At 39.2% G+C, this 23606-nt stretch overlaps 3 protein-coding genes and 1 pseudogene across 3 annotated transcripts; 2 read left to right on the forward strand and 2 right to left on the reverse strand.

Moving 5' to 3' along the window:
- Positions 1–417: 417 nt before the first annotated feature.
- Positions 418–1090, reverse strand: LOC110757992 (calcium-binding protein KRP1 pseudogene; annotated as a pseudogene).
- Positions 1091–2317: 1227 nt separating this feature from the next.
- LOC110763607 (uncharacterized) lies at positions 2318–13582 on the forward strand. Its single transcript, XM_088252468.1, has 2 exons — positions 2318–3299; positions 13563–13582. The coding sequence occupies exons 1-2, from the start codon at positions 2318–2320 to the stop codon at positions 13580–13582; spliced, it is 1002 nt and encodes a 333-aa protein (XP_088108594.1).
- Positions 13583–14393: 811 nt separating this feature from the next.
- Positions 14394–15061, reverse strand: LOC110757994 (calcium-binding protein KRP1). The gene has a single exon (XM_021959767.2). The coding sequence runs from the start codon at positions 14873–14875 to the stop codon at positions 14537–14539; it is 339 nt and encodes a 112-aa protein (XP_021815459.1). The 5' UTR covers positions 14876–15061; the 3' UTR covers positions 14394–14536.
- Positions 15062–19537: 4476 nt separating this feature from the next.
- On the forward strand, positions 19538–23368 carry LOC110752874 (G-type lectin S-receptor-like serine/threonine-protein kinase B120). The gene is made up of 7 exons (XM_088252704.1): positions 19538–21120; positions 21385–21495; positions 21632–21870; positions 21977–22187; positions 22327–22564; positions 22650–22797; positions 22904–23368. The coding sequence occupies exons 1-7, from the start codon at positions 19773–19775 to the stop codon at positions 23216–23218; spliced, it is 2610 nt and encodes an 869-aa protein (XP_088108830.1). The 5' UTR covers positions 19538–19772; the 3' UTR covers positions 23219–23368.
- The last annotated feature ends 238 nt before the right edge of the window (positions 23369–23606 follow it).

Here is a 23606-nt window from a genome sequence, read left to right on the forward strand (position 1 = left end):
CTTATTATGTATAGCTTACCTGCCAAGAAGAAACTATTGATATGCAAAAGTCCACTTAGAATCTCCCCAAGATGAAATGGCAATAATGGACAGTGGAAAATGCATATGTCATTATTGCTTTGAATTATGTTCCTTAATGAGAAGTGTTATGCTTGCTAGACGTACCTTCCAAATGGGAAAGGAGAGGCAGCATACCTACAAAATTAAGTTCAGCCCTACAACTACGAGTCCATTCAAATTAAGAGTCGTACATAATGGAAAGGGATGGGTAAATTTTAGCCTCGAGTAATTATTTTGTAACCCTTCCTGTAATTAGTCTGTAACAACTCCCTGGTATATAATTATTATAAGCAAACCTCAATCTTCTTAAAGAACATAGAAAACCAAAATATTAAGTTAAAGAGAAAGCTATACGTGTACGTAGTAAAGAAGAATAATTAATTTTGATAATAATAATAAGCTCCAACTACAGATGATCAGATCATAACCAGAGGGAAAAAAAGTTATACATGCATGCCCTAGAACAACAAACTAAGAGATCAGTGTAGCTATGGCTAACTAGAACTCAAAAGCAAGAGCTTCCTCCAACAAGTCTTTAGACGTTTGCATCAAAGCAGGGCTCAACCTAAACATGAGAGTACAAAACTCCATCTCATTCAAACTCCCATCACCATCCAAATCACCTTCTCTCAGCATGCACCTCAAGTCTTCATCACTCATCTCCTGCAACCCCAGCAATGCAGAGTTTCTCTTCAAGCTCTCGAATGTGATCATGCCTTTCGCTCCGTCCATTAACAACTGAAACCCGTTGCACAGCTCCTTCATGAACCCTTCTGCTCCCAACCTCTCCACCATGACTGGAAAGAAGTCTTCAAACACAACTCCACCACCTAAAGCCATTGACTATATATTAAATTCTGAATGTGTATATACAGAAAGGTGGTGAGCATTGTGAGGGGTGTTATGTGTATATATACACATGAGGTGAGGAAGTGGAGTCACAAAAGGAGGGAGAAAGATGAAGGTTATGAGGAAAGAGTGGGCTGCGTTGATGACAAAGGTATGTACATGTTGATCAGGGATTGTCCGCGAAGGTTGTTCTTGTTGCAGCCATTTTCTCTAACTTAATTTCATGGCTTCTTCCACATATCTAGTACTTTTCCTCGAAGTTGCATGGGAAAGTAGCACCAATTTGGCATGGTCATGGCAAAGCATTTTCCTTCGAAATTAAGCGTCCTAACACAATTGCTACAGCTGTTTACAAAAATGCCCTTACTACGAAATGAAAACAAACAAGAAACTTGTACACGACAACAATAAAGTTCATTGACGACTTTGATTAATTATCTTGTTGGACAAGAAATGAAGATTATATACTTTTATACTTTCAAGTGTATGCCAGGTGAGAAAACAAAAGGAGCTCTATATAGCTAGGTTTAGGTTATCTGCATATCTAAGACCTATGGCTTGTACAAGACTTTACGCGCCAAACACACGGTTTGAATATAAATAAATAAATGTGTATATGAATATGCATGGTTGGTTCCGGTTTTGATCGTTGGTTGATCAATGTGGACTAGGTGTTCTGAGATTTCGTCATCGTTTTGAGATGGCCATCTTTGCATCTCTTCATCAATTCATCAAAGATCCTGGACGACCTGGAACGAAATGTTAATATTCCATCCCATGACGTTTGTTGACGTGAGTCTCCTAATTAATCAAGGAGAATTATTTCCTTGATTAATTAAGGGATTTACTTTCTCATTCCATTTAGTTGACAAATCTGTGTATAATTAGGAGATACTTTCCTAATTCCTGATAGTATCTTATTCCTTGTAAAGCACTCTGTAAACCTATATATATACCTCCTTATGGAGAAGAATAAATAATCTGAACATATTGAAAACCCATATTCATATTTTAGCATGGTATCAGAGCAATCGATCCTAGGTTGTCTCTAAATCCTCGTATTGAATTTCTCGAACCCGTATCCTCGTATCCTGAATCCCTGAATCCTGAATCCTGAATCCTGAATCCCGAAACCCTGAATCCTGAAACTCTGAATCCTGAATCCCTGAATCCCTCGTATCCTGAATCCCTGAATCCTGAATCCTGAATCCTGAATCCCGAAACCCTGAATCCTGAAACTCTGAATCCTGAATCCCGAAACCCCAAACACACCCCGAAACCCTCAAACACTCTGAATCCCTGAATCCTGAATCCTGAATCCCGGAACCCTGAATCCTGAAACTCTGACCCCTGAATCCCTAAAACCCTAAACACACCCCGAAACCCTTCCTCTTTTCCTTCCGCTGCCATGGATATCGTTTCCCAAACCACCGAATCCACTTCCTCATCCCCCCAAATTGTTACTATTCAGAGTGACAACGCTCCGTTTCCTACCGGCATCACCTTGACCGAGACCAATTATGCCTTATGGTCTCAGGTCATGGAGTTACGTATTGCTAGTCGCGAAAAATTGGGGTACCTCACCGGCGACACTCCGCAGCCCCCTAAGTCCTCCTCCACTTACAACCAATGGTGTACGGCGAACTTTCGGGTCAAAGGGTGGCTCATCGACTCCATGTCTTCAGACTTAATGGGTCGGTTCATCCGTTTTAGTACCGCCAAGGAAATCTGGGATGCCGTGAACAAAACCTACTTTGATGGGGGGGATGAAACTTTTCTGTTTGATCTCAATAAACGGGCGTTCACCATTAAACAGAATGGTGCTCCCGTCCACAAATACTACAGCCAACTGCAGACCATCTTTCAGGAGATTGATCATCGCACCCCGAATCGCATGCACTGTGACGCCGACATCACTGAGCACCAGACTGAACTGGATCGTCTTCGTGTTCACCTTTTCCTTGCCGGGCTCGATCCTCAGTTTGATCAAGTCCGGGGGGAGATCCTGCGCAAAGACCCCAAATTGGATCTTGACCAAACTTTTGCATATGTACGTCGTGAAGCTCAACAACGACTGATCATGGCCAGTACTCCAGACACTGCGGTTCTGGCCACTCAACGTCCGATGGGCCCTCCACCCTCTACCGGTGGCGCTTCTCAGACTCAGAACACAAGCTCTCGTCCAGAAACCAAATGCACTCATTGTGGTGGGAACAAACATAATCGTGCTCGCTGTTATGAACTAATTGGGTACCCGGATTGGTGGGACCACTCCAAAGCTCCTCGCAAGAATAGGAGCACCTCCCTTCACACATCTTCCGTCACGGATCCTGTCCGTCCTGCTGCTCCACCTGCACCAGCTCCTGCCTCTGCCTCTGTAGCCACATCAGGTACCCAAGGTTATGTTTTGCATAGTTCCTCAAAGAAACACACATGGGTCATTGACACCGGAGCCACTGATCACATGACCTTTGATCCGGGACAAATTATTTTTCATACACCGCCTTCTCAATCGGTGGTGTCTAATGCCAATGGTACCCCCTCCCCGGTGATTGGGGAGGGTTCCCTCTCTCTCTCTGACTCCCTCACTTTGGATTCTGTGTTGATTGTTCCATCCTTACATCATAATCTCTTGTCTGTTGCCCAAATTACTACGGCTTTGAATTGCACTGTAACCTTTTGGCCTACTCATTGTGTTTTTCAGGACATTCTCAGCAGCAAGACGATTGGTTGTGGTACTAGGAAGGGCAAACTCTACTATTTGGACCTGGCATCTGACAGTGAAGCCAGCCTCAGTCAAGCTTACAAAATTGGGGGGACGAGTGTTGAGAAGAAAACTTCCGAAGTATGGTTATGGCATCGCCGTCTTGGACATGCTTCGTTTGGATATTTACAGAAGCTATTTCCTTCATTATTTTCAGATTTAGAGAGTTCTAGTTTTAAGTGTGACATTTGTGAACTGGCCAAGAGCCATCGTGTTCCCTTTCCCTTAAGTTCCAATAAAAGTTTAATTCCTTTTTCCCTTGTTCATTCTGATGTTTGGGGCCCTTCTAAAATTACCACTCCCGGGGGAGTGTTAAGCTCATAATTTCATACATATACATGCCCTATTTACTTACTTCTTTTGCTTAGCTTCCTAGATTTCTAAGTGATTTGCCTCCCTTTGTGTGTTTTGTAGGCCAATAGAGCAAGAGAGCATAATTCATGCAATTCAAGCATGTTAAGGCCTAATTTGGATGAAGGGAAGAAGAGCTTAATGACAAACTCATTTTGGTTACAGCCCCCTGCCAGTCCAGTTCCGTAGGTCATATTTCAAGCTTTATTTCAGCAACCTACACAGCTCGGATGAGGCAGCATTATTCATGAAAGTTGTTCCAATGGGTGTGTACTATAACATATCCAAAATTCAGCCCCATTGGATAAATATGGAGTCTGTTACCTAGCAAACACAGAGCCATGCTCAGGATGGATTTTATCAGCGCGCAAAATGAGTTAGCAATTTGTTTTGGCCTTAACTTCCTCCTCCGACCTTGGATTGGCCCAAATGATATATGGCTGGAAAGAAGACATTCTGAACTTCAAGTTTGAGTGCTTAAAGTCTTAATTTGCTTAAGGGAAGCCCAATTCGTAAGCCCTTGAAGTTGCTGGTCATGCTGACCTCAGGATGAGCTATTGTTTCTGGTTGGAAGCTTGGTCATGGTGAGCTAGGCATGAGCTATTGAGCTTGTTGGAAGCTTGGTCATGGTGACATGAAGATGAGCTAGGGCTGCTGGTGGGATTTATTGATGAAAAAAACTTGTTGTGTAGATACAGCTGCACCAAAATGGATTCAGTTGCATCCTCAACTTGTGATACTCGCAAGTGCACGAGCCGTTTGGTAGTATAGCATATGTAAGTGCGAGGTCGATCCCACGAGGATTGGTGATTGAATGATCCAATTCATTTTTCCTACACAAAACAGAAATGAAAAAGAAAGGAAATAAATAAAACAAGGAAGAAAGAAATAACTAACTCAAGCAGATAAGTTCCCAAGTTCAATTAGATTAATGGATTGATTCTAGCTAAAGTATGATTAAGCCATGGTGTGTGGTCATAACCTTGTGTTCCTAATTCCCTAATTTGATCATTTGTTGTCTAACCTAAAATTAAGCATTAGGAACCCATTAAGCATAGAAGAACATTTTAAACAACCAAATATGTATCTAATCCCTGTTGTCGAATGTCCATACATACTCTTCCTATTCATAGTTCAATTCGAATTAAAGCATGATGTCTACTCTTAATTCAAACCAAGATAGCTAACATGCAAGCCTAAATGGTGATCAATCATTCAAACTAGCATATTAACTTATAAGCATAATGAATAAGAACAAAAACCATAATTGAAACTTGGAAACTAATCAAACTTGAAACTAAAGAAAAGAATTTACATAACAATGAAAATTAAGTAGAACTTGGAAAAACTTAAGGAGAATTTCAGCACAAAGATCTCATTATAACAATTGAAAACTAGAAAGAGAAACTAAGAGAATTTGAGGGAGAGAAGGGAAGGGAGCTCTAGAGAAGTGTTTGAGAGCTCCCCCCCTTGGGGTGTGTTTACAAACTTGGGAAACCTCACTATTTATAGGCCTAAGGAAGATGAAAATCTGAATTCAATATAGCTAATGCATACAACACTTGTTTTATAAAATTTGAAATGGTTGATGCACTTGTATTAGAAAATTTGAATTGGTTGATGCACTTCATCAATAAATCCCACCAGCAGCCCTAGCTCATCTTCATGTCACCATGACCAAGCTTCCAACAAGCTCAATAGCTCATGCCTAGCTCACCATGACCAAGCTTCCAACCAGAAACAATAGCTCATCCTGAGGTCAGCATGACCAGCAACTTCAAGGGCTTACGAATTGGGCTTCCCTTAAGCAAATTAAGACTTTAAGCACTCAAACTTGAAGTTCAGAATGTCTTCTTTCCAGCCATATATCATTTGGGCCAATCCAAGGTCGGAGGAGGAAGTTAAGGCCAAAACAAATTGCTAACTCATTTTGCGCGCTGATAAAATCCATCCTGAGCATGGCTCTGTGTTTGCTAGGTAACAGACTCCATATTTATCCAATGGGGCTGAATTTTGGATATGTTATAGTACACACCCATTGGAACAACTTTCATGAAGAATGCTGCCTCATCCGAGCTGTGTAGGTTGCTGAAATAAAGCTTGAAATATGACCTACGGAACTGGACTGGCAGGGGGCTGTAGCCAAAATGAGTTTGTCATTAAGCTCTTCTTCCCTTCATCCAAATTAGGCCTTAACATGCTTGAATTGCATGAATTATGCTCTCTTGCTCTATTGGCCTACAAAACACACAAAGGGAGGCAAATCACTTAGAAATCTAGGAAGCTAAGCAAAAGAAGTAAGTAAATAGGGCATGTATATGTATGAAATTATGAGCTTAACACACCCCCAAACTTAGATTTTGCTAGTCCTCGAGCAAAACAAAGGAAAAACAAAGATAAAAAATAAATATAAAAAAAAAAAAAACAAAAAAAAAAAAAAAACAAGAAGTTAACTAGACCACTTTCGTAGGTAACTCGATTGCATTGAGCATATGCAACAAGCCTTTAAACCTCTAGGCATCCCTAGTAGGAGGAGTTGTGTCTCCTGAGGGTTTAACAGATACGATACCCACAAACGTTTTACTGACTCTGTAAAACAAAGTAATTAGAAAACTTAAAAGATTTGTTAGTTCTTAAGAAAAACAAAAAAAAACAAAAAAAACAAAAACGTTAACCTTCCAACTGGACAAAAATGTTAAACTTCATAGACATGGCTCAACAAGGAACAAAACAAGCACTAAGGAAGTTCTAAACATTATTCAAGTGCTACCACAATCTCACAAAAATCATGCTCAAGGTGTGTGTGTGAAGTAGCCATGAAGATACAACTCATGCTTCTCAAACAACAATATGAATTCCTGCAAGAATGAACACAAGTTTGCCAAGCTAAACCAAAATCAATAGGACTTTACCCATGGATGTAATGTAATGGTTAGAAAAGGAATGGATAATGAAGCACAAAGTCTAAGGAACAAAGTAGAGCATATCATGTAAACAAGATCATTGACATTTGAAATGTAAGGCACAAATATTGAAAAGCTCACAACACCAGATTTTGCAATTGAATCACTTCACAATTTGATTTTGACATTTACACACTTTGTATAATATTTGGCCCAATTTTGCGGCTCATTACCCTAGATCACCTTGATTTCTCCTTATATCACCCTAGGGTCGTGACTACATTGGCCACACTTCTTTTCTCTTTTTCTTTTGATTTTTTTTTTATAGCTCATTTATTGCCTTGAATACATTACAATCTCAAATACAATCATACTCTACATGTCCCCTAGATGATAGGATGTTTAATGGATGATAAGGTGATAGAAAGAAATGGCTAAGTGTTTGGGCACAAAAGGGTTTACAATGGAATATGTATTTGTATGGGTTGATGGAGGAAAAAGAAAGAGGCTTAACAAAGATGGCCTAAATCATATCTTAGTTATAACTTAACATTCCAGTGAATCACACAAGCAAAAAAATGCATACAATTGGGTAAGACATGCAAGAGGTGTATAGTCATGGCTTAGGTGCATAGAAAGCTCAAGAATAATTATGTGAGACTTAGCTAGCAAAAGAATAAGATTCAGACCTAACACAATGCTTATCAAATTCCTAAGAGCCATATTAGAAGTTAGACTCAAGATTTATCATTGGTGTGGGAAGGAAAACTGAAAATGACTCAAAGAAAAGAAACAGAAAAGAAAAACGAGAGGTTTCAAATTGCAAATTGAATATTTTATTTTAAATTTATTAAAACACACAAATATACAAGTAACTCAAGGATGACCAGTTAAGGGCCTCAGAAAACACAGCCAGGGGATCCGGGAAGGTTGGAGGGGTCACAATGGTCCCGCTTAAAACCCAAACTTCTTAGACACCGAAGGTGTCGCCTAAAGAACTCCTAGACACTGTATTGACGGAGACGCTCACTGGAGTTACCACGAGTCAGCTCATATAAAAAATCTTTTTAATTTTTTTTTATATAAAAAAAAACATAAACTTAAAATTACTAAAATAAAAATAAAACAAGTAAAGAGAAAGGATCGAAATACTTCCCCTTGAAGCGATTAGGTCGAGCGTGATGCATTTGGAGGTCGCGACTTCTCCCACTACTCCACACTTCCTATCTTTGAAATTGCCTTCTTTCTCCCTCTTTATTAACCTGTCATAAATTTCTAAAACAAACACACAAACTTGAAATGGAATTAAAAGGATTAGGAAATAAAAACTAAATTGAAAAGGAATATCAACACACATCCAATTCCATGCTTCAAAGCAACAAGCATCAATGGGTTGTGTAAGCTGGGACTTAAACCCAGTTCTCTTGCTTGTTGGGCAATTGTCCTTTTCTGTTGGACTACAAACACAACTGGTCCATTAACATCATTAACTTTAAAACTTGAAATTGTTTAGAAGAACATGAAAATGAAAAATAAAAATAAAACAAGTAGGGAAAAGAAATAGAACCAAACTATGTTGCCAATCCCCGGCAACGACGCCAAAAACTTGTTGTGTAGATACAGCTGCACCAAAATGGATTCAGTTGCATCCTCAACTTGTGATACTCGCAAGTGCACGAGCCGTTTGGTAGTATAGCATATGTAAGTGCGAGGTCGATCCCACGAGGATTGGTGATTGAATGATCCAATTCATTTTTCCTACACAAAACAGAAATGAAAAAGAAAGGAAATAAATAAAACAAGGAAGAAAGAAATAACTAACTCAAGCAGATAAGTTCCCAAGTTCAATTAGATTAATGGATTGATTCTAGCTAAAGTATGATTAAGCCATGGTGTGTGGTCATAACCTTGTGTTCCTAATTCCCTAATTTGATCATTTGTTGTCTAACCTAAAATTAAGCATTATGAACCCATTAAGCATAGAAGAACATTTTAAACAACCAAATATGTATCTAATCCCTGTTGTCGAATGTCCATACATACTCTTCCTATTCATAGTTCAATTCGAATTAAAGCATGGTGTCTACTCTTAATTCAAACCAAGATAGCTAACATGCAAGCCTAAATGGTGATCAATCATTCAAACTAGCATATTAACTTATAAGCATAATGAATAAGAACAAAAACCATAATTGAAACTTGGAAACTAATCAAACTTGAAACTAAAGAAAAGAATTTACATAACAATGAAAATTAAGTAGAACTTGGAAAAACTTAAGGAGAATTTCAGCACAAAGATCTCATTATAACAATTGAAAACTAGAAAGAGAAACTAAGAGAATTTGAGGGAGAGAAGGGAAGGGAGCTCTAGAGAAGTGTTTGAGAGCTCCCCCCCTTGGGGTGTGTTTACAAACTTGGGAAACCTCACTATTTATAGGCCTAAGGAAGATGAAAATCTGAATTCAATATAGCTAATGCATACAACACTTGTTTTATAAAATTTGAAATGGTTGATGCACTTGTATTAGAAAATTTGAATTGGTTGATGCACTTCATCAATAAATCCCACCAGCAGCCCTAGCTCATCTTCATGTCACCATGACCAAGCTTCCAACAAGCTCAATAGCTCATGCCTAGCTCACCATGACCAAGCTTCCAACCAGAAACAATAGCTCATCCTGAGGTCAGCATGACCAGCAACTTCAAGGGCTTACGAATTGGGCTTCCCTTAAGCAAATTAAGACTTTAAGCACTCAAACTTGAAGTTCAGAATGTCTTCTTTCCAGCCATATATCATTTGGGCCAATCCAAGGTCGGAGGAGGAAGTTAAGGCCAAAACAAATTGCTAACTCATTTTGCGCGCTGATAAAATCCATCCTGAGCATGGCTCTGTGTTTGCTAGGTAACAGACTCCATATTTATCCAATGGGGCTGAATTTTGGATATGTTATAGTACACACCCATTGGAACAACTTTCATGAAGAATGCTGCCTCATCCGAGCTGTGTAGGTTGCTGAAATAAAGCTTGAAATATGACCTACGGAACTGGACTGGCAGGGGGCTGTAGCCAAAATGAGTTTGTCATTAAGCTCTTCTTCCCTTCATCCAAATTAGGCCTTAACATGCTTGAATTGCATGAATTATGCTCTCTTGCTCTATTGGCCTACAAAACACACAAAGGGAGGCAAATCACTTAGAAATCTAGGAAGCTAAGCAAAAGAAGTAAGTAAATAGGGCATGTATATGTATGAAATTATGAGCTTAACAGGGAGCTAGATGGTTTGTCACGTTCATTGATGATTGCACACGCATGACCTGGGTTTCCCTTCTCAAAACTAAAGGGGAAGTCAGTTCCAAGTTTCAACAGTTTTATCACATGGTGGAGACACAATTTCATACCCGAATTCAGGTTCTTCGGTCTGACAATGGCGGGGAATTTCTCAACCATGATCTTAATGAGTTCTTCCAAGCTCACGGTATCATCCATCAACGCTCATGCCCGTCCACTCCTCAACAGAATGGTGTGGCTGAACGAAAGAATCGACACTTACTGGAAGTAGTTCGTGCATCCCTCTTTGGTGCAAATATGCCTCGGTCTTTTTGGGGCGAAGCCGTCCTTTCTGCGGCTTACCTTATCAATCGGATTCCCTCTAGTATCCTCCAATTCCGAACCCCCCTTCAAACACTCCAACACCATAGCCAAATACCTCCCACCCAAAACCTGGAACCCCGCATATTTGGTTGTGTGGTCTTTGTCCACTTACATGATCACCAACGCGGCAAATTAGATCCCCGTGCCGACAAGTGTGTGTTCATTGGGTATGCACCTCATCAGAAAGGTTACCGGTGTTATCATCCACCGAGTCAGAAAGTATATACTTCCATGGATGTTGCGTTCCGGGAACAGGAGAGCTATTTTTTGGATGCCCCGGAGGATCCTTCTCACATTTCTGAATTTTTTACTCCAGCCATTTTTCCAGATTCGTTCCAGACTCAGAACGACCGGTCGTCGATCTATAGCGACCGGTCGTCGATCTATAGCGACCGGTCGCCCGACGAAAACGACCGGTCGCCAGATGAAAACGACCGGTCGCAAACGACTCTGCTTGAAAGCGACCGGTCGCCAGATGAAAACGACCGGTCGCAAACGACTCTGCCTGAAAGCGACCGGTCGCCAGATGAAAACGACCGGTCGCCCACGACTCTGCCTGAAAACGACCGGTCGCCTGACCCTGACGACCGGTCGCTCCCCCCAGTTTTTGCTGAAATTGTTCCGCTTCAGTCCGATCCCAGCCATCACACTCAGGAGGAGAGAATTGAAGAGTTTATGCCCGCTCCGGAAAATTCTTCAACTCCAGTACCACACCAATCATCTGCTGAGGACGTCATTCAGGTAACTTCTCTACCTGAAACTGATAACATTAATGAAATAACTGATTGCATTTCAGAAGGCGCAGAGCCTACATATCAGATTCCAAAAAGGAAGAATCGTGGTAAACCCCCAGTACACTACGAAGCAGATATTAATGCAAAGGGGAAATATCCCATCAACAATTATGTATCTCTCACCAGATTATCTGAGTCACGGGTACACTTTGTGAAGCAGTTAGCCGAAATACCTGTTCCCAACAGTGTAACTGAAGCACTAGAAGATCAAAAATGGAAAGAAGCCATGAATGAAGAAATGCGAGCTCTCCAGAAGAATGGCACATGGGAACTCGTGCCATTACCTCATGGAAAGAAGACAGTGGGATGCAGATGGATCTATACTGTGAAACTCAAGGCAGATGGATCTGTTGAAAGATATAAAGCTAGATTGGTGGCAAAGGGATACACACAGAGATATGTGATATACTACCAAGAAACCTTTGCCCCAGTAGCCAAGATCAAAACTATCAGAATCCTCCTGTCTCTAGCAGCAAATCTCGATTGGCCATTACATCAGTTTGATGTAAAAAATGCATTCTTACATGGAGACCTGGAAGAAGAAGTATATATGGACTTACCACCAGGATGTAACTTCACTCATGACAAAGGGAATCAAGTTTGCAAGCTCAAAAAGTCATTGTATGGGTTAAAGCAGTCTCCCAGGGCATGGTTTGGTAGATTCACTAAATCCATGAAGTTTTTTGGATATACACAGAGTAATGCGGATCACACTTTGTTCCTGAAGCGTGATGGAAAGAAACTTACCGCACTGATTGTTTATGTGGATGACATAGTTGTGACTGGAAACGACACAGGAGAGCAATTGAAACTACAGAAGTATTTGTCTCAGGAATTTGAGATGAAGGATTTAGGTGATCTGAAGTACTTTCTTGGAATTGAAGTAGCAAGGTCCGCAAATGGTATATTTCTGTCACAGAGGAAATATGTATTGGATCTACTTGCTGAAACAGGATTGCTTGGATGTAAGCCTGCTGACACACCAATCGAGATGAATCACAAGTTGTGTGAAGGTATGGATCAAGAACCAACCAATAAGGAACAGTACCAACGCCTTGTTGGAAGGTTAATATATTTAGCCCACACAAGACCAGATATTGCATATGCTGTGAGTGTGGTTAGTCAATTTATGCATTCACCCAGTGTGTCTCATAGGAATGCAGTTGATCGAATCTTAAGGTATTTAAAGTTAGCCCCTGGAAAAGGATTAATGTTCTCAAAAAATAGAGATCTTGAAGTTGTGGGATATACATATGCTGATTGGGCTGGATCCATTACTGACATACGCTCTACTTCAGGCTACTTCACCTTCGTGGGAGGTAATCTAGTAACTTGGCGGAGTAAAAAACAAAATGTGGTTTCTCGGTCTAGTGCAGAAGCAGAGTATCGAGGAATGGCTCATGGAGTTTGTGAATTGCTATGGATCAGAAGACTCTTGACAGAACTGGGTTTCAAGCCAGGAAAGCCAATGGAGTTGCATTGTGACAACAAGTCAGCGATTGATATTGCCCATAATCCAGTTCAACATGATCGAACCAAACATGTTGAGGTGGATAGACATTTTATCAAAGAAAAAATTGAGAAGAAGATCATCCGCCTACCATTCGTAAGATCAGAAGATCAGTTAGCTGATATCTTAACCAAAGCTGTTTGTAGCAGAGTGTTTTATGACTCACTTACCAAGTTGGGCATTGGTGACGTATATGCACCAACTTGAGGAGGAGTGTTGACGTGAGTCTCCTAATTAATCAAGGAGAATTATTTCCTTGATTAATTAAGGGATTTACTTTCCCATTCCATTTAGTTGACAAATCTGTGTATAATTAGGAGATACTTTCCTAATTCCTGATAGTATCTTATTCCTTGTAAAGCACTCTGTAAACCTATATATATACCTCCTTATGGAGAAGAATAAATAATCTGAACATATTGAAAACCCATATTCATATTTTAGCAACGTTGTCTTCAAATTCAACATATTCAAGTGCCCTACTTTATAAGGGTTGTGGAAGGAAACGCATAGTTTTTTAATTCATCTATAGTTGACTTTTCTCAGCTTTTTCTTTCTTAATCTTATACATACATTCACCATCTCACACATATCATATTTGTTTCCCAACGAATATTGAGAATATTTTGATTGTACGTGCTACTTTTCATTGTTAATTATTGTTTTTACACATATGTAGGGAGTCATTCTTTTTTATAGACCAATCACAGTCTGACACATATACAAAAGTAACTCATTAAACTACAAAATAAAAAGTTCTAATACAAATGTCAATACTGTGATTTGTTGCAAAGAGAAAATGACTCTTTATGTGTAAAGAGCCAATTATTTTCCTTATGAGTGCTACTATTTCCCCACCCACCATGTAAATTTAAAAATACACAATTTTATCTTTACACCCACCATTATTCCTAAAATGCCAACAAATTCTCCAAACTTTCATTCAAAACATGCTTCAAGCCTTCAACCCCTACCAATCAAAAACCCAACAACCCTTTGAGTCATTCAACCTAAAATCATACCAAATAACAATAAAAAATAAAAGTCAATTCTAGATCATTTCATTCATCAACAACAAAGGCCTCAACACCCAGGTTTGAGTTCCCCAATCAGTGAGTTTCCTTGCTATCACCACCGACTAGTAAACTAATTTGGACATCTGCAAAAAATAGAGAATGATTTCGGTTTATGAACACATTAAAAAATTGGCTATATTGAAAAACCCCATATTTTTCATCAAAGGGAACTTTAAATTCTTCCACTTTCCTCAAATTTCTTTCATAAAATGACATGAACACAAAAAATACCAAACTTCGAAACAAAATGGTATGTACCCAAGTCCTTAAAAGTCATTTTACGAAGGGATAAATTTATTTTTAAAATTTTGAAGATAAGTAGGTGGGAATATAGGACGGAGGGTGGAAATAGCAGTACTTTTTCCTTATTTATACCCACGTAACAAGACTAGGAACAAGAAATATAGCACAAACATAAGCTTGACGTAGCGTAGTGAACAAAAGTACGTAGTTTCGTTGATAAATCACAAAATTACAGATAGAGATAGTACAACATAGCCTCCCGGCGAGGGAATAAAAAGAGAAAATAAACTTGCATAGCAATTAATTGAGTACATTTGATGACTGCTCTGCTCTCTTACAATGTTAGAGCTTCCTCCAACAATTCTTTAGAATTCTGCATCAACTCGGGACTTAACCTAAACATAAGAGTAGAAAACTCCATCTCATTCAAGCACCCATCCCCATCCAAATCGCCTTCCCTCAGCATGCACCTCAAGTCTTCGTCACTCATCCCCTGCAAACCCAGAAATGCAGAGTTCCTCTTCAAGCTCTCGAATGTGATGACACCTTTCTCCCCATCCATTAACAAGCTGAACCCATTGCTCAACTCCTTCATGAACCCTTCTGTGCCTAACTTCTCCACCATTGTTGGGAAGAAATCTTCGAACACAACTCCGTTACTTCTCGACGCCATTGTCTGTTAATTATAACAAGAAGTAATTGAAACTTACTAGTAGCTAGGCTAGGAACTTAAGAACACTATTTATAGTACATACATATACTAGTCCAGAAGGGAAAATGGAAAATTTCCAAACGGGTCGCTTTTGGTGACAGGGAAGGTGCGGATCCTAAGAGATTTGTTTTGTCAAGACTCAAGACTCAAGGGCAGTTGTTGCAGGGACATTATTTTTGATCCTAGAGTTTTCAATGTTTGATTTGATCAGAAAGTTATCTCCTTCCTCGAAGTTGCATGGGAAGCTACTATGCCAGTACTAGCGGCTGGCATGAAAGCTGAGCTCAACTTTCGTTTGGAATGACGAAAGGGACCATTCTTTAATGAGGCCAATTTTTTTCCATTTGAAAAAGAAAGCAACGTTTTTCTTGCTGTGATGTGAGAAAACAAATAGATCGGAAAAAAAAAAAAATAATAAGAATAGTATTCTTAAAGTACACACAATATTGTGGTTTAAATCCAAAAACAAAAACAAAAGGGGCGAGAATCGCTGGTGATAAATGGTACATACGTAACGTATATAAATATAATCCTTCATCATGAGAAATGCATGAATATATTTTTTAAAATAATAAAAGTGCTTATATATATAATTCCATTTTAAAGTTATATTAATTATTAAATTGTTGATAAAGTTGAAAACCCAACATTTAAAAAATATTATTCTCGTTGTGATGTTAGACTGTGTGTCTCATTGTGGAGTTAGGACGAAGGTGCAAAACATGAGCATCTTATTGAAGGATGAAGTAAGATTGAATAAGATGATTTTTGTCTGACGCAAATCTCAATTTCTCTTCCTCTGTCGCTATTCTCAATGTGTGTTTCAATATTTTTCTGAAACTGAGGAAAGATTTGTCCATATCTATGGTAGTCATCTTATACTATTATATACATGTTAAGTTGAAAACCCTAATTTATATCAATGTGGAAAGATTTGAATCCTCGTAGCCATTCATGATATTTTCATAAATGCCTGTAAATATGTGTCAAATGTTGAGAAAGGTGATAATAGCACATCCTGAGTTAAAGCGGCCAAAAATATTCTTATGAATTTGGTATCTAGGGAAAGTGAACCGCGCTTTCCGAGGGGCCTAGTGCCTGGATTAGAAGTTGGGAAACAATTTTCATCTTCATATAATTTCATAGTGGGTCTTGCGGCGTTTGGCTGCGTTCGAGGATCAGGCCCATTACTCCTCCATGAAAAAAATAGACAAAGAAAAAGAAAGAATGAGGAAGTTGGCTTTACCTGCAGTTGTTGGAAGACTCTTTTTGGCTTTCCTCGAATAGCAGCCACTTTCCAAGAAAATTCCCTTGTGTCTGTTTGGTACATATTGTCAAGAAAGCCGATTGGTACGTGTGGAGGCCGATTTAGATTCAACTCGTGCCCAGGTTACATATCCATAAAGAAACAAAAATTACTTTAACTTATACTTACGTGACAATTATTGAACATGGTGTGTACAAAAGTTGAGAGTTTAAGTGACAATTACACGCACGAAATTATTATCGTAATGGTGGGTGGTGATTTTAGTGGGGAATTTTCGTGTAAGGATTTCTTCTTGTTTTTATAGGTTGCTCAAAAGGGTATGAACAGATGATGATTACGTATGGTATGTGGTAATCAAATGGGGCAGCTTTCGTATTATATAGTTCCAGGTTTAAAGGAGTTTTTGACCAAAACAAGTTTAAAGCATTTGAGTATTCATAAAAATCTGCCTTATTATTAGAATCACTATTTTACAGTGCTTGGAGGTTGACACTTCCAAATTCTGAAGGCATACCCCTCAAGCTCTAACTTCTGCTTTTGCCAATTACTCTTCTTAATTGTCAATCTTTGTTTTAGCAAGGGCCTGTTTTGTTGGGTCATAAAATGTTCAAGGGCCTCAACAATCCAGAAATCAACCTTCTTCAATCAAAGTTCTAGAAAAATTCAAGCTAGCAGAGATTGGACCCGAACCCAGAAGGCGAGGTTGGACGCTGGGGTTGACCCTCCCTCTCCCGCGTTAACACATCCCTCTCTCGCCTCACCCCCCCCCCCCCCCCCCCCCCCCCCCCTACCCAAAGTATCATACACTCTAACCCACACTATGAAAACTCCTTGCCCTTCTTGTCCTTCCCTCCCAACCCAAAAGAACAAGACCCACCAGCAACAGACTTAACCTCGCCCCCATCGCAGCCGCTACAACTACCTCCACCCACCGCCGGTCAACAGAATCACCCCATTCGACACCGAATTGAACACCCAATCCATAGCCCCCGCCTTTCATGAAATGCAACATCATAACGCCGTCCAGAACCTGTAGCCGTACACCACCGAGTAAATGAGCGTCGTCAGCAGTATTGCCAGAACCTAGATCGACTGAGAGAACTCATGTTGGATCGTGAAGAATGTGCGGAGCATGTGGGAGAATTTAGATAGGTATTACATGTACGACCAGAAGAAGACTCGACCCAACCCGAATCGAGTGGTTGATACAACACCTTCCTCATTCTCTCTCTTCCCCTCTCTCTATTCGACAGTCATGAACCCCAACTCATCATCCACCCTCTGTATCTCTCTTCCCCCTTTCTCTGTTTGTGGGTTTTGACTTTCTACGATTGAAGCTCACAATTGTGATTGAGACCTAGGGTTTCACCGGGTCTCTCAAATTATGAAATTAGTCGGGTGGGTGTAGTGGTGGGGTGGGGTGGTGATGGTTGGGAGGCGCAGGGTGGTGGAGTGATGGGGCGGTGGATGGGGGTGATGGGAGGAGGCGACGAGATGGTTTTATTTTTATTTATTTTAAATTTAAGTTTTTTAAAAAATTAATGTATTCGTTTAATAAGTTTTTCTTATTTATTTAATATTTAATAATAGATTGCTGCTATTTAGACACACATAAGGTGGTCAGTTAAAGTGATCAATGTTGTGTGTCTAAATAGCATTACTCTAATAGATTTGTTAACGGAAAGACTAACGGTAGGTATGAAGTGATAAGAAAATCAACGTTGTGTATGTGACAGACCAAAAGAACTTGTTGTATCGAACTCTAAAAATCAGTAAACTTTACCGTAGTAAACTGAAATTTACCCTTAATAATTTTTAACATTGGGGTTTATTTTTACAGGTATGACTCTAGGGGATTTGGGAGGGCACTTTATCAAGAGTAAGGTTCCTTCTGCTTGCGGTTGAGAATATAGACTACTTGGCCCTTAGGTGTAGAGGAGTCACCTAAATAATAATCCCTTAGCGCATAACTCGGCTTTTTAATACTTATATTTGTCCTCTTATCAATGAATTCCTATCGTTGATTATATAAAAAACAACTGGTGCTAACAACATAAAGCAAATAATGAATTAATTTGCAGTTAGGCCTACATGTTTCTTTAGCCCACTCCAAAAATAGGACCTTATGATATAATATATAATATATTTCCAATTTTGAGTCAAGTTGAAGCGTTTCCATTCATTCATTCAAAGAAAGGGCACGTGCGTGTCCAACCCAACGACTCCAAACCTGTCCAACGTGATGTTCTGTTCTGCCTTGCCTTGTGTGGCAGCCGCGCTAATTGATTCTTTAAATTTGTCAAAGTCCACGTCTTATATGCGTGTAACAAGTTAACAACCCACATTACCTGGAACAAAATATACCAACCATTTTTGTCCTTTCAATTCGAGGATGGAGTAGTTAAAGACTCGACTTCTAATCATTTTCACCTAACCGGAGTTAAACAATCAATTTCTTTATTTTTTTAGGTATTGTAAGTCATCCAAAACGACATCTATTATTACTAAGTTAATAGTGAGTCGTCCTTACTATCATGATGCCATCTCCTAATTAAGAAGACCAGATGTTTTCCGTTTAAAACTTATACCATGTGACGTGATCAACGTGAGGTCAACGCTTATATTCTATGAGGCTCCCTTCCCCATCGCAAAGGCAACATAAACGCATGAAAAATGACGATTAAAAAAAATAAAAAAATAATTTTACAATAAATCTAAATCTTCAGTCGAAGCTAATGAGGGTTGGTTCAGTTCGTAAGGTCCTTACATTGTGTGTAGCCCCACTAGTGTTTGAGTCCCGTTGTCAGCAGTCCTCATTAGTGCACGATCTATAATTTCCTACATAAATTCATATCGATAACAACTGGCAGTTGGGTGCAACACGTAAGTTCTACAAGTTTGAAATTGTGAGTTTGCTATGACGTTGACGATGAGAGTAACCAATCTCTCCCTAAATTTTTTTTCATTAAAAAAAAAAAATCATCGGCCGAACTACTTTGAAAATTAGACCACACGAGGAGGTAGCTGTCTAATTAATTTAAAATTAAGTAACAAACAAGTAAAGTAACCGGTTGGAAAATGGTGGAACGTTCTTAAAATTCTATACTGGCTCACCGGCTTTTTTCTGCGGGGACCACTGGGTCAATTCTTATTTTAGGAAACAATTTATTAATTTTTACCAAAAATAAAAAGGAATCAATTTATGAATTGTATCTTCCATTTAGGAAAGAATTGAGCAGTTGGCACCCCCTAATAGTAATAAATAAATATATTTATTGAAATGTGTCTCTTAAACCGCGTCAACGGCATGTGATGTGATGTGATCTTCAATTGTTTTCACGACTAACAAATATTCGTTTCATCCAAATAAGTCTTTTGCGTAGATCCAGAGGCTCAAGGCCAAACCAGAAACAATCACCACCAAAACCAGTCAAGCCTAAAATAATTTTCAAATGCGAGATTGTCGCCTAACTCCGCAGTCCAGAAGAACTCACCCATGCGAGAGTCAGAGTAAGACAAAACCAGCACAAAGCCGCCATTAAAGCCTATTCGCTGACTTTAGCACCTAGACAGTTTCTCTCTGTTGGATGCATGTCTGCAATTCTTAGAGTTTGTCAGATGATGGGCATCGCTAGCAAAAACCCAGGTCTCAAGATCCATCTTTTTTCCTTCCTCTTCACTTTCTCCTCTCTTGCTCTGTTTTGCTCTGCTGCCAGTTCAATTACGCAAGGTCAACCTTTAAGAGATGGAGATACTCTTATTTATGACGGCTTCGAACTGGGATTCTTCAGCCCGAAGAATTCATCGTCCCGGTACGTTGGGATTTGGTATTACAACATTTCAGAGCCATCAGTCATATGGGTTGCAAACAGAGAGAGGCCAATTTTTGATAAAGCTGGGATCTTGAAAATTGGAAGCGATGGGAATGTGGTGGTTTTAGATGGAAATAACACCGCAGTCTGGTCTAGCAATGTTTCAGCCTCCTCTAACTCCACGGCCATACTCAATGATAAAGGAAATCTTGTTCTTTCAAGCAGCGGCGATACCAGCAAGAAGTATTGGCAGAGCTTTGTTGACCCAACAAATACATTTTTGCCTGGCATGAATGTTGAGGTGAATTCTGCAAAAGGAGAGAACAGGTTTTTGACTTCTTGGAAGTCAGAAAATGATCCATCTCCAGGAGCGTATTCGATGGGAGTTGATCCACGCGGATCACCACAGATAGTGATATGGGAAGGATCAAATAGGCGGTGGAGAAGTGGGCATTGGAACAAGCAGTTGTTTATTGGTGTTCCAAATATGCCAACTACATATTCATATGGTTTTAAGCTTAGTGATGAGAATGAGAATGAGAGTGGAAGCATGTATTTTACTTACACACCATGGAATGCTTCAGATAAGTTGAGGTTTCAGATAAGGTGCGATGGGTATGAAGAGCAGCTTAGGTGGGTGGGAGATAAAAACCAGTGGGAAGTGATACAGTCTCAGCCTAACAAGTCCAATGACTGTGAGCTTTACAACAGGTGTGGCAAGTTTGGGGTCTGTAGTGCATCGCATGGTTCGGGTTCGGAGTGTAGTTGTATGCATGGATTTCAACCAACGGATTGGGATCAATGGATTAGGAGAAATTGGTCAGATGGGTGTTCTAGGAAGACCCTGTTACAGTGTCAAAGAAATAGAACAATTGGAACAGAGGAAAATGATGAAGAAGATGGGTTTGTAGGTCTAAGGTGTGCCAAGTTGCCTGATTTTGTAGACTTAGTTGTTCCTGGTTCAGATGAGAATTGTGAGGAGATTTGTCTTAAGAATTGTGATTGTACTGCATATGCATTTGTTCAAGGGATTGGTTGTATGATATGGACAGAGGACTTGCTGGATGTCCAAAAATTTACGAAGGGGGGAAATACGTTGAACATTCGTCTTGCGCATTCTGATTTAGGTAAATTAATTCTTCCTTTGGCTTTATTGGAGGTTTTTTTTTTGTCTCTGTTAATCTTTGCCATAACCAAAAGGCCAGTACTAGATTTCTTTGTCATTGTTGAGGTTTCTGGTTTTGGTTTGTTTTCCTATACAAGAGAAATCAAGGTGAATTGGAATCACTTTTCTGTTGGTGTAAAATTGAAGTCACTTCATTGTGCTACACACATGACTTCAACTGAAAAACCACTCTAATACCTTTTCTTTTGTCTCCTTTTATATATAGGTGGCAAGAAAAAATTATCGACCCCTGTGATAATAGTAATTTCTGTAGCGGGAGCACTCTTCTTAGTCATCTTCATGTTGCTATTATGGAGGTTTAAAGCAAAACTGAAAGGTAGGATACACATTTCCCTTCCTTATGGTGAATGAGAGGGTCTATTTCTTTTGGCAACTTACGAAAAATGTCGACTGTTCCATTAAATAACCTTCTTTCCATTTTGTTTCTAACTCTTTCTTTTGTTATTATCTAGTGTTGCCCACCACTTCTTCTATTTCATGGTTGAGGAACAACGATCCACCAATGCTCAATGCTAGCAAGAGCAATGAATTCTCAACAGATGTTTCAGGGTCAATTGACCTTTTTGCAGAAGGGAATCAAGTAAATGGATCTGAGTTACCATTGTTCAATTTCACTTGTGTAGCAGCTGCTACAAATAACTTTTCTGAAGAAAACAAGCTTGGGAAGGGGGGTTTTGGTACCGTCTACAAGGTGAATTTATATGATGAGCCTGTCTGCAAGTATTAAAGTAAGCTGTTATGTACTAGAGATTTTACTCTTTTTTTTTTTCTTTTTTTTTTTTTTCTCCCATTACCAGGGTAACCTTCCAGGACTACAAGAAGTAGCTATAAAAAGACTTTCGAGAAGGTCTAGCCAAGGCTTGGAGGAGTTTAAAAATGAGATTAGTTTGATTGCTAAGTTACAACATAGGAATCTTGTTAGACTATTAGGATGCTGCATTCAAGGAGAAGAAAAAATTCTGCTTTATGAATACATGCCAAACAAAAGCTTGGATTTCTTTCTTTTCGGTATGTTCTCTTTCAGCTAATTAACGTATTCTTTTGCATCAAAATATGTACTTCAAATTCATAGCATTGTGGATATATAGGGATTGTTATTAGGAGGGGTTTGTTTCACTTAGTAGTTGCCTTTTTGGTAAAATGGCAGATCCGTCCAAGCAAGCACTATTGGATTGGAGAAAACGCTTTGCAATTATTGAAGGGATTGCAAGAGGGCTCCTTTATCTCCATAGAGATTCTAGACTTAGAATAATTCATCGAGACCTAAAAGCTAGCAATATTTTGCTAGATGCAGATATGATTCCCAAAATTTCAGACTTTGGTATGGCAAGAATATTTGGGGGGAACCAAAATGAAGCAAATACAACCCGAGTTGTTGGAACATAGTAAGAATGACTTGTTGAAACTAATATAACCTATTTAGATAATTTCAAAGTTTATTAATCTAATTTTCAAATATCCATGATGCAGTGGTTATATGTCCCCTGAATATGCAATGGAAGGTCTGTTTTCTGTTAAGTCAGATGTCTACAGCTTTGGGGTACTGTTGCTAGAGATTGTGAGCGGCCGGAGGAACATTAGTTTACGCTCATCAGAACACTTGAGCCTAATTGGATTTGTAAGTTTATACATGATGTTTTGAATATTAAATGCTAGCTATTACTTCTTTAGTTAGTACTATTTAGAAACTGTAATGATGAAATGAATTTCTGGAATGTTTTCAGGCATGGCATCTTTGGAATGAGAATAGAGCAGTGGACCTCATTGATTCTTCCATTGCAGAAACATGTTCCCAAAATCAAGCTGAATTATTGCGATGCATACAAGTAGGGCTATTGTGTGTGCAAGACTCTGCAATTTCTAGACCAACTATGTCGTCCGTGGTGTTAATGCTGGAGAGTGAAACTGCAAATCTTCAATTGCCAATACAACCTATATTTACTTCAATTAGGAGATATGTGGATACAAAATTTAGTACAGACGGCCAGGATTTAGCATCCTCAAATGATGTCACAATTACAATGGTAGATGGGAGGTGACATATAAACTTGCTACATGTTTATATGCTATTCCATCTATTATTGGGGTAAAGTAATGTGTATAGTCTATACTTTTGGTTAAACAATTGTGAGGGTAAAAAGTAAATACTCATACCAGAGTTCTAATAGAGATTTGCAGTTTTGGTTTTTGATGACTGTCATACTCAATAGCATGCCTCGTTGGCACCACCATCCTTCTCCACTTTCTAATCACACATGCATGATAAGTGGAAGAACCTACTAGTTATGCCACAACCAATTTTGCAGATTCCCTTAAAAAAAAAAATTCTAACAATTTTGATCCATGCAGATGCTTTTCTCACCTATTAAATATAAATTTGAAGACAGTAAAATTCAACCTTTAAAGAATGACCACAGAAAGAAAAGC

The sequence above is a fragment of the Prunus avium genome, chromosome 4 (assembly GCF_965620075.1).
Source record: "Prunus avium chromosome 4, drPruAviu1.hap1.1, whole genome shotgun sequence".
NCBI lineage: Eukaryota > Viridiplantae > Streptophyta > Magnoliopsida > Rosales > Rosaceae > Prunus > Prunus avium.

Excerpts from the sequence above, each read along its gene's own strand:
- LOC110757994 (XM_021959767.2), bottom strand. The coding sequence starts at position 14,875 with ATGGCGTCGAGAAGTAACGGAGTTGTGTTCGAAGATTTCTTCCCAACA.
- LOC110752874 (XM_088252704.1), top strand. The coding sequence starts at position 19,773 with ATGTCTGCAATTCTTAGAGTTTGTCAGATGATGGGCATCGCTAGCAAA. Across the intron at positions 22,188-22,326 it reads CTTGGATTTCTTTCTTTTCG|ATCCGTCCAAGCAAGCACTA; the intron begins GTATGTTCTCTT and ends GTAAAATGGCAG. Across the intron at positions 22,798-22,903 it reads ACTTGAGCCTAATTGGATTT|GCATGGCATCTTTGGAATGA; the intron begins GTAAGTTTATAC and ends GAATGTTTTCAG.
- LOC110763607 (XM_088252468.1), top strand. The coding sequence starts at position 2,318 with ATGGATATCGTTTCCCAAACCACCGAATCCACTTCCTCATCCCCCCAA. Across the intron at positions 3,300-13,562 it reads TGCCTCTGTAGCCACATCAG|GGAGTCATTCTTTTTTATAG; the intron begins GTACCCAAGGTT and ends ACACATATGTAG.